The sequence below is a fragment of the Salvia miltiorrhiza genome, chromosome 1 (assembly GCF_028751815.1).
Source record: "Salvia miltiorrhiza cultivar Shanhuang (shh) chromosome 1, IMPLAD_Smil_shh, whole genome shotgun sequence".
In the NCBI taxonomy this organism is placed as follows: domain Eukaryota; kingdom Viridiplantae; phylum Streptophyta; class Magnoliopsida; order Lamiales; family Lamiaceae; genus Salvia; species Salvia miltiorrhiza.
This window is the reverse complement of record NC_080387.1, coordinates 15,465,189-15,476,112: the sequence shown is the minus strand read 5'-3', so window position 1 is coordinate 15,476,112 and position 10,924 is coordinate 15,465,189. Positions and strand designations below refer to the sequence as shown.

At 43.7% G+C, this 10,924-nt stretch overlaps 1 protein-coding gene across 1 annotated transcript; it reads left to right on the top strand.

The window, feature by feature from the left end:
- Nucleotides 1-233: 233 nt before the first annotated feature.
- LOC131026578 (uncharacterized) lies at nt 234-3,927 on the top strand. The gene is made up of 4 exons (XM_057956508.1): nt 234-683; nt 786-1,249; nt 1,312-2,862; nt 3,006-3,927. Exons 1-4 carry the CDS (start codon nt 234-236, stop codon nt 3,925-3,927), a joined length of 3,387 nt encoding a protein of 1,128 aa, XP_057812491.1.
- The last annotated feature ends 6,997 nt before the right edge of the window (nt 3,928-10,924 follow it).

The following is a 10,924-nucleotide window of genomic DNA, read 5'->3' as shown; positions in this document are numbered from 1 at the left end:
GGATTCCAAGTTTCTTTTGGCGCTCTTTACATCTTATCTCGATTCACCAGAATACCCGAGACAGACGTCGCTCCAACATTTGGGTGTTTGTTGATCCGTCTCTGGTTCCGACAGTGGTGTTCTCTTTTGCTCAAGTGGTGGTCATCCGTTGCTCTCTTTTGGGGATTTTATGCACTCTGGCTTTCACTCACGCCTCCTGTAATTATGTTGAGCGCCGTCAGCTCTGGTTGGATATGATTCCTTTCATTGGAGGCCCTTTCCTTATGATTGGTGATTTCAATGCCATTTTAGGAGCCCATGAGCGACGGGGGCGTCGCGTTCCGGCTTCCACTCCCTGTGAAGATTTCCGTGCTTTCATTGATGACCATGATTTAATTCAGCCGGACACCTCGGGTCCTTTTTTCACGTGGACTGACAGACGGAGATTCCCTGCTCCAATTGAGTCGGTTCTTGACCGTGCTCTTTTCTCTCAGGATTTTGCAGATATTTGGTTTTCTTCTTCCTCGATGGTCCTTCCTAGGCTTGGGTCTGATCATTCCCCCATTTTGTTGAGATGCCAGGACACCGCTAATCCTCCTGCTGGTCGTCGGTTTCGTTTTCTGAATATGTGGTGTTCACATGAGGGTTTCCTTGACCAGGTCCGTGCTTCTTGGACTCTGCCGTTGGATTGTCTTTGCCCGATGGTCAGGGTTATGAAAAAGTTGAAGCGTCTTCGCCCGACTCTCAAGACTTAGAATAGAGACGTTTTTGGGAACTACAATGTTGCTCTTGCTGAGCTTCAACAGGATCTGAGCTCTCTTCAGGAAAATATTGATGAGCAAGGTTATACGGATGATTTTTTTGATCAGGAGGTCAATTTGCAAGCTCATATTGGTTCGTTTCTCCTGCGCAAGTCGGAGCACTTGCGGCAGCAAAGTCGGGTTTCTTGGCTTTCTGATGGTGATAGGAACACTCGCTTCTTCCACTCTATGGTCAAATGGCGTCGTTCCAATCAAAATATCAAGCAGCTTAGCATTGATGGTGTTATCTCGGAAGACCCGGTTGTCATGGCGGATCATGTGATTCATTTCTACGAGGATCTCTTCTCTGAGCCTGCCTCTGCGCCGGTGGATAGATCGTGGATTTCCGGTTATATCCCTGCTTCGGTTACTTCGGCCCAGGCTGCCACGCTCACTGCCATTCCTTCGGCTGAGGATATTCGTTTGTCCGTCTTTGCCATGGATAGGCATAGCGCTCCTGGCCCGGATGGGTTTAATGGGGCCTTCTTTCAGCACTCGTGGTGGGGAAGGATTTAGTTGCTGCTGTTTGTAGGTTCTTCACCCATAGCTATCTCCCTCATGGTCTGAACTCCAATTTGCTTTGCCTTCTCCCCAAGAAGACCGATGCGGTTCTGGTCTCGGATTTCCGGCCTATTGTGCTGGGAAACTTCTTCTTCAAAATCATCACTAAGATTCTGGCCTCTCGGTTGAATGAGGTGGCTGCGGTTATTGTCTCTGCCAATCAGTTTGGTTTTATCTCTGGGCGGTCCATTCAGGAATGTATTTTGATGGCCTCCGAATGCGTGAATTGCATGGAGCATTCGGTACAAGGGAAGAACATGGCTCTGAAGGTCGACATTAGGAAAGCTTTTGACACTCTGAGTTGGGATTTTGTGGAGGTGGTTCTTGACAGTTTTGGCTTTCCTCAGATGTTCAGACATTGGATCAGAGTTATCTTTCAGTCTGCTAGGATTTCTATTCTCTTCAATGGGGAGCAGCATGGTTTCTTTGGTTGTTCTCGCGGGGTGCGACAGGGCGATCCTCTTTCTCCTGTCCTTTTTGGTCTCGCTGAGGAGGTTTTAAGTCACCTTCTCTTGGATGCTGCTGACAGGGGGTTTATCGCTCGTATGAGAATGTCTCGTTCTCTGCTTTTTCCCTCCCATCTTCTGTATGCCGATGATGTCCTACTGTTCTGCAAGGCTACTCGGCGCAGCTGCCGGATGATTGAGTCGATTCTTCAGATTTATGCCTCTGTTTCTGGACAGTTCTGCAATAAGGCCAAGTCTACAATTTTCTTTGGCAAAGGTGTCTCTGTTCAGATGAGACGTAGGCTTCAGCGAGATCTTGGTTTCGCTACTGGCTCTTTACCGTTTGTTTATTTGGGCGTCCCTATTTTTGCGGGTCGTGCTTCTGCGGCCCGTCTCATCGGCATCCGTGATTGCATTATTGCGCACTTTCCTAGATGGCAGGGCATGCAGTTATCTATGGCGGGCCGTCTGTGCCTTGTTACTTCCGTCATTCAGAGCGCAGCGGTCCATAGTATGCTGATCTATAAGTGGCCAGCTAAGTTGCTCTATGATTTGGATAGGGCCTGTCGGTCCTTTATCTGGACTGGCTGTACTACCACCAAAGCACAGGGTGGGCTTAATGTGAAGTCTTTTACCCACATCAGCCAGAGCTTCCTGATGCGTTTAGGTTGGCTTCTGCTTACTGCGGACTCTTTTGGCTTCCAACTCTTCCGTCAGCGCTATCTGGATGAGTGCTTGAGACCCCGTTCTCTGTGGTTTTCCTCTACTATTTGGTTGGGTACTCGTTCCGTCATACATTCTCTTGTTAGTGATACTCACTGCTCCATTGGTACTGGCTCATCTGTTCTCTTTTGGCTTGATAACTGGCTTGGATATCGGCTGGTCGACAGAATTGATATTCCGACTGCTGTCCATCACTCTCTTATGCATACGGTCTCGGACTACTTCTTTGATGATACTTGGCACTTCACCCTGGATTTCTTCCAGACTTTTCCGGATATTGCTTTCGACATTGTTTCGATTCCTATTGGAGGGGTGAGGATCGCCGTGCCTGGACTCATTCCCATTTTGGTGAGGTCTCCGCTTCGCTGGCTATGGATCATATTCGTCCCAGCCTACCGATGGTGGATTGGGGTAAATGGATCTGGGCCCCTTTTATACCGATGCTCCGTTCTATTGTTACTTGGCGTGTGATTCTGGGTCGCCTTGCTACTGCTAGTTCTCTTCGTCGCTCCGGTTTCATTGGCCCGGGCTGGTGCCCCATTTGCCGGAATGCTTCTGAGGATATTGACCATCTGTTCTGGGATTGTACTGTTGCTCGACAAATCTGGTGCTCCCTTTTCACTTGGTTCCGGGTGGACATTCCGTTTGTTCATGATATTGGGAGTCTGATCCTTTGGGCTATGAAGGATCCGGCTAGCAAGCAGGTTGATAATCTTTGGAGGACTGGAGTCATGTCCACTGTTTGGAGCATCTGGAATATGCGCAACAGAGTTGTGTTCGATGGGGCTACAGTTTCTGCGACAGCGGTTTCGGTGCAGATCAAAGCTTTTATTTTGGAGGCTTCTCATTTTTGTTTGGGAGAAATGGCTAACTCGGTTGAGGAGCTGTTGACTCTTCATGGCCTTGGTGTTCCGGGCAGACCTCGTCGTCCGCTCTCTTATGTCTATGTTTATTGGATCCCTCCCCCGGCCCCGTGGTGCAAAATTAATATTGATGGCTCTGTTCACGGCTCTCCTCTTCACATTCATGCTGGTGGCGTTATTAGAGATTCTTCTCACGTTCTGGACTATTTTCATTTCTCTGCTGGGCGCGGTTGGGCGTTCGAGGCGGAGCTGTTTGCTCTCGTTATTGCTTTGGAGCAGACGGTCCTTCATGGTTGGAGTCATGTTTGGATTGAGACTGATTGCACCTATCTGGTGGACCTTTTCCGGTCCCGCTCTGACACTGTTCCTTGGAGATTCTTCAGTCGTTGGCGTAAGGTTCTTTCTTCTATCGTGAATTTCCATATTATTATTACTCACATCTACAGGGAAGGGAACCGGGTTGCGGATTGCTTGGCTTCCTCGGTGGTGGAAGAAGGTTACTGGAATTTTGCGATCCCGGAGATTCTCCATCTGGTTCGCGATGACAGAAGATAGTTGCCTTACATTCGGATTGTCACTTGAGGTGTTCTTCTCTCTTTTTCCCTGCCTCTTACTTTTTGATTCCGTTTTGCTCTTGTTGCTACCTGCACGGGATTTCATCTTCTCCTTTTCAGACTTTTTACCTCTCTTGCGCCTTTGGTTCTGTTTGGATCATCGAGGATCTGGTCTGTGTTTGGTGGTGGTTGGTCTGGGTCTGCTTGTTACAGCAGTCATCTTGTTGGGCTGGGTTCTAAGGTCTTGGGTTGTCATTACTTGGGAGACTTTGCTGGCCGTGATTTGTCCGGTAGATGCTAGCAGGAGTATTTTCATTGCAATTTGCTTAGTATCCTCTATGGTATTTTTTGGCTGCTGGTCTTTGCTCCTCTGATGTCTTTCCCATTATGAGCATGGGAAACCACGCGGGAAGACTTGGGAATCCCCCAATGGCTTCATCCCGTGACGTTGACCCTTAAAGCATGCTTTTAAGTGAGTTTCATGATTTTTCGGCTGCTGGTCTTTGCTCCTCTGATGTCATTCTCATTATGAGCATGGGAAACCACGCGGGAAGACTTGGGAAACCCCCAATGGCTTCATCCCGTGACGTTGACCCTTAAAGCATGCTTTACAGTGAGTTTCATGATTTAACTTATCTTGGTTGAGAATGGATCATAAAAGTAATTGCATTAGAAGATTCACTGCTAGCGGAGAACTGGGTCTGATCGGCTGGCTGGTCTTACTTGCGATGGCTCTTTTTCACTTTGTCCCCCTTTCTTTAGTGACTGTTGGAGCTTTCGGTTTCAGATTGGGTTACTGGTTGTTGGTTGTTTGGTCCTTCTGATGATCTTTCTTTTTTGAGGGCGCTTTTGGGGCTGAGATGTCTGTTTTTGAGAGTTTTTCCTTGGTTGCAAGAGTTTGTTTTCTTGTGCAGTTTTTGCCTTCTTTGTTCTGCTTTCCTCTCCTGGTGTTTGGTTTTGCAGGTTCGCGTGGAGAGATCAGTGAAGATCTCGAAGGGCGGCGTTGAGCATTGCTCTGGTGCTTAGAATTTGCTCTGGAATCGAGGCCTGCTCTGGCTGTGAGCTCCGCTCTGGCGTTGTGCTTCGCTGCATCCATTACTCTGGCGCGGCTTCTCTGCTCTGGAGCGGCCGCTGTTCTGGCGTGGAGTTGATTTCTCTGGCGCTGGATCTCTCTGGCGCTTGTTCTCTCTGGCGCTTGATCTCTCTGGCGCTTGGTCTCTCTGGCGCTTGTTCCACCTGGCGCTTGATCCCTCTGACACTTGTCCTCTCCGGCGCGTGATCCATCTGGCGCTTGATCTCTCTGGCGCTTGTCTTGTGTTTTGGGCTCTACCCGGGACGGCTCTGGCGTGGACTCTGCTTGGCCTCGGTTATGGCCTTTCGCGGTCCCGGCCCATCTTTTGTTCGTTCTTGTTGTTTTCTTTCTCCTTTAGCTTGGTTTTTTGTCTTTTTCTGGTTTTGGTTTTTTCGGACTCTCCTTGTTTGCGCCTGTGCTTTCAAGGGTTTTTGTTTTTCTTCAATAAAATTTCTATTTCAGCTGGCCGAGATCCTCCCTCCTGGGCGTCTCAGGACGGTGGATATAAAATCGAGTGCACATACATCTGAAAAGCCAAAGTGCTTGGCTCAGGCAATAGGGCAACCCTCGGATAAGGATCAAAGGGAACTCGCTCAATCTGAGGCTCAGTAGGAACAATCGGCTGTGAAACATCAGACTCAAGAGAAACTGAATCGAATCAGCTGGGGGTAGAGGTGCAATCGGAAACGGCTCCTCGGGAAGTGGGGGCACAACAACTAGCTCCCCTCCCTGGGCTGGTCCCTCAGGCTCTCCATACGGCGGTGAAGGGGGCTCGCCATAAGCAAAGTAGCGGTGGCTACGTCCGTCCGGTATATACTCCCTAAACCATCGCTGCATCGCTGTCTCAATATGCCTCGGCATCTAGTCCTCGTTTGGTACGGTGGGGCATCGGCTACACTAGCCTCAACATCTCTCCTCTTATTCCACATCGACTGCCTCATATCAGAATTCATCATCTCAAACAATTCCGTCATCAAAACAATACATAACTCATTAGTGAATCAAACTCAGCTCTAAACAGAAAAGCAATAAGAAACAACATCAACCTCTTACCTCGTTAAGCCGGAGGAGATGGGGTGCTGGGGTTTCGTTTCAACATGACTCTCTCTCAAACTAGCCTAAGAACTCAAATTAGACTAGTACTCAATCTAAAAAGAGTAGAAGCAATCAAAGGTTCAACTCAATCAAGCAATTAACTCAGAGCAGACGACCTGCTCTGATACCACTCTATCGCAGTCCGAATTCGAAAAGCTCTCCAACGGAAGAAATCTTGAAGACGTTCTCCGCCAACGGATCTATTCAAGACCTCTCCTATAGATAGCGCTCGAGGATCACTTCAATCTTCACCGATTCAACAACATAAGCTGAAACTCTGCCAAAATAGTTTCTCAGCCAAAAGCTTAAGTTCCCCAAAGCTTGAATCGAAGAAGAGAATTCCAAAACCAAAAATCAATCACTGCTGATTTGTCGCAGCCCGATTCCCAACACTAGTGATAGCGGGGTACGAGTATCGATACGACTAATATAAATGAATAAAGAACAATAAAACTAAACTGAACATCGGGCGGAAGCTCACATCAAAACATACTAAGGCAAAGCATTATAATTCGGCTCAAGGGTATATACGTCAACATCGTTATAACTTCTTAAATATCAGGAATTTCAAGAAGAAAAGCAAAGTAGATACAGCTTATTTTCCATAAGGAAGCATAATATCAAGAGTATCACAGCAAAAGGCGTAACAATTATATGTATGAAGACATATAACCGCGAGTATATTACTTGATTAGGAAGGAATAAAGTATCATCTCACTAAGGTTTTATCAATATCAGAAGGAAAGCAAAGTATATCATCCTTAAGACTCTAACATCAAAGGAAAGCAGCAAAGAACATCTTCAATGAAACAATCCCCACCAGCACCAGTCCAATCTCGCTCCGTTGCTTAGCCTGCACATTTAGAAATATATGCAGGGCGTGAGTATATAATACTCAGTGGGCAAACGCCGAAAAACATGAAAGGCGCTCTTAGAGCTATATGTTTGGAACTTGCCTCATCTCAGCATTACACAGAAATAAGTTAGCATAAATGAATCTGTGCATGCAGTTTTAATAATCATAACATCGTAAAGAAACGACTGCAGTCAAAGATCTTAACATGTATGTACCACATCTACAACTCATCATCATCAAAGGTACTGAGAAGTAGGCCTCCCTCTCAAGTACCGTGACCGGCCGACCCGAAGACGGCTCACAGTCACCTCTGTGCACAAAATCCCGCTTGTGGCAGGACTGAATTCGTCTTATCAGTAGAGGGTAACATACAAGCTCAACATCAAAAAATTGGCAAGTCAAACAGTTCTTAAACTTCATTTAGCTCAATATTTGATAAACTCATAAATGTCATCATCAATCATTTTAGAAAGCTCATACGATAAACGTATACTCAAAATATTGCCCACCTGTTGTCCTTCGCTTAAGCTCGGATAGGAATAGGTGACTTACTTCTTCGTCTCGCTCGGGTCTTCATAAATCATCAACATCATCACGAAAGTTCATGTGATAAAACCAACCTTAGTTAGAACTCATTACTAAAATTCAATCTCGTCTCAACAATAACTTCTCACTCAACGTCTATTTACCTAATAAAACTAAATCCCTAGGTATACTCAACTTCTAAGGATTCACACGTCCTACTCTCGATTTAACTCTCAACTCGGACCATACTCATAGCAAACAAGCACATAGGCATGTACAAACACATAAGCATACAACTCACACACACATAAATCACAAACAAACTCCATTCTGTACTGACTCGACTTCAAAACCTCACCAGACTCAGTACAGAGCTCTACTGGGGTCGGAGTCTATACCATTTGAAACCTCTTTGAGTCTAGTTTTATTCAAAAAGAAGTAGGATGAAAAACTCCAAGTAATTTAGGAGATATGACTGTTCTCCTACAGCCTACCATATTGGCAGTTTTGAGCAGTTGAAAGTTGCGAAATTTTGAAAAATAGTAACCATTGCCGAAAAGGCTTGGAAAGTTACCAATGTGCTCAAGACTCTTCTGTATACTTCTCATAAAATTTTCATGATGTTTGGGTAACAAGAACTCACCAAACAGTAGGTACAAAAGGGTTGCAAAATGACTTCACATTTCTCAAGCAAGCAAACATAAGTTAAACTCGGTAACCAGAGCAGAGAAATGAATTCTCGGTCAGAGCAGAGAAATGGGAAGCCAGAGAAATCACTAGTCAGAGGAATCACTCGTCAGAGGAATCAATAGTCAGAGGAATCAATATATATCAGAGCAGAGGAATGAATTACGTCAGAGCAAAACGAGTTGACTCAGTCAGAGCAGAGGAATGACGAACTCTCTGTCATAGCAGAGGAATGGCGAACTCTCTGTCAGACTCAAGACTCAAGACAGAACAGTGCAGACAAGAGCAAACTCGAAAATTCATCAACTTTTTCATTCCCAAAGTTCATCAAACATTCCCAAACATCAAAAATACTTTCACTCAACATCATAGCCAACTCAAAAACTCATTTAAACACTACATTCATCAAACATCACATTAATCCTTTCATATATTCATGCTCATCATCAAATCATCATTTAAGACATAACCTCAAGGATTTTCCAAATTTATATATATCAAACTGAATTTTGTAAAAATCATGTCTCAAGACTAAGCTTTGCAAAACACACCTTAATCACCTCAAATCGTCACATATAACATATTTCTCACCCCAATTTAAGAAAAGAACCAGAAAGATTTTTAAAGGGCATGAACCCTAATTTTTCGAAAATGAAGAAGAATAAGGTGGAGGGGGAGTTTCTCATGCTTCAATCATCCTTCTATACACATATAAAACATCATAGAAGCTAGATTTATGTAATTAAAGATCACTTACCCAAGATCAATCAAAGAACAAAGTTTTCCTATTCAATCCTCGTGATCAAGCTCCACGGTTCTCTTGTAGTTCAAAGATTTGGAAGTGTTTAGGCTTGATTTGGTGGATGATTTGTTCTTGATGTGAACTTAGGAGATTTGGTGATTCATCTTTGGTGATCTTTTGGAGAAACATCGGTAGAGAGGGAGAGGAATTGGAGAGTGCCGAGAGTGATGAAGTGTGAGGGAGTGAAATGAATTTGGCTTGCTTAGGAAGGATGATTAGGGACAAATAACTATTCCTCATTTAATGCATGGTTCCCTCATAACTCTACACACTAATCCCTTTCTTCACTCATCCACACGTCCACTTGCAAGGCTAGGAAATTGGCACATGCACAATTGGATTAATAAATCATGTATGTGTAATATTGTGTGGTGTAGATAATCCATGTATTAAAAAAAATCATGGAAGACTAATAATCAATTAATTAAAATGCTAGAGTATAAAACTCTTGTGATCTTAATAAAAATAAATATAGCACTAATATTAGTGCACTCACTCAAACAATATATCTCAGATAAAACACGGATACAATTCACATCAAAGTAATCAGCAATCATTTCTCAATTAGATCATCTCTCGGATCGACTCTCCCTTCTATAGGGTTTCTCACTCACTTATCTCAACTCTATTCTTAATCAGATGTTCCTATTAATAATAGGACAATTAATCTCACAGATACTTCTGTATCCGTCATCGGAAAAAATAAATTATGCTCTTTCCTCAATTCAATTAGCATCTTTATCTCAACTCGTTTCCTCAAACTGCTCACTCTCTATCTTCATCATTGATTTTATCAGACTCATATCTCCATCCAAAATAATAACTTGTCTCATCAAAATAATGTAACTCTAATTCGTAATACCTCTATTATCATCATAACTCCATCTCATCTTAATTATAATCTCATATCTTAGTATCGTAGTACTCTCTGTAGTGTCTCGACACTACTACTACTCATAAAAGTACGGGGTGTTACATGATTACACACATTCTCTTAGACCTTAGGCAAACATCTGTTTACCCAGAAGCCTAGGTCAAACTAGCTCCAAAGAACTTGTTCTTTGAAGTTTAGTTGGCAGGATTTCAAACCTCCCTTCGAGATACTGAATCGAGTGTTTGAGTGAATAGGAGTTCAGGAAGGTACTCTGACTCCGTGAGATCCTAGTGCAAGGTCGTGCTAGGAGTGAGAAATCCAACGCGAGTGAAGTATTGGTACTGAAGAGTGGAATCTTCAGTGGTACGGTTGTGTGCACCCCGCAAGCACACGGTTCGGTTTGCAGTGCACCAGTGTAGCACTTGCAGAGTGGATTGTTGGTCTGATCAACCGACCGTGGATGTAGGAAGTGTTTTCCGAACCACGTAAAATTCTCTGTGTTATTTACAGCTTTCAGTTTTACATTCTTACTTGTGTTCTTACTTTTGATAAACTGAATTATGATTAACTGGAAAGAGAAACCTAAGACTAACAACGTGCTCAACCGAGGCTATTACGAAACAAAGTTATTTCCGCTGCGTATGTTATCAGTCTGACTGATCTATCCTCTGATAGTCAGGAAGACTTGTAACATCTCTGTCTTAACATGCATCAGTTAAGTTCCTGTGACTTAACTGACAACTCCTTACTGAAGAGTTTTTCAGTATCAGTCGTCAACCCTGTTTGGTCAAAACTCCTTTCTGTTAACAGGTGTTTTGTTTGCTAGTAAAGTTTCGTTTTGATCTCTATCTTGAGATCCCTCTATTTTTAGAGGAGAAAAATAGTCCATACCCCCCTCCCTCATACACCTATTCGAGACCCTCCGGACTTAACAATATATATTTGTCATATATATATAGCAAGAGTACTATAGAGTTGTGAAAATATTTTTAAGTGATAAAAGATAAAATTTAGAGTAATTAAATGAAATTGAAAATTAAAGTTACATAATACAGAAGTAGAAATTGAAAAAACATAATACATATAT

Coding starts and splice junctions, on each gene's coding strand:
- LOC131026578 (XM_057956508.1), top strand. CDS start 234: ATGATTCCTTTCATTGGAGGCCCTTTCCTTATGATTGGTGATTTCAAT. Junction 684..785: donor TGGATTGTCTTTGCCCGATG/GTCAGGGTTATG, acceptor GAGCTTCAACAG/GATCTGAGCTCTCTTCAGGA. Junction 2,863..3,005: donor CTCATTCCCATTTTGGTGAG/GTCTCCGCTTCG, acceptor TGCTACTGCTAG/TTCTCTTCGTCGCTCCGGTT.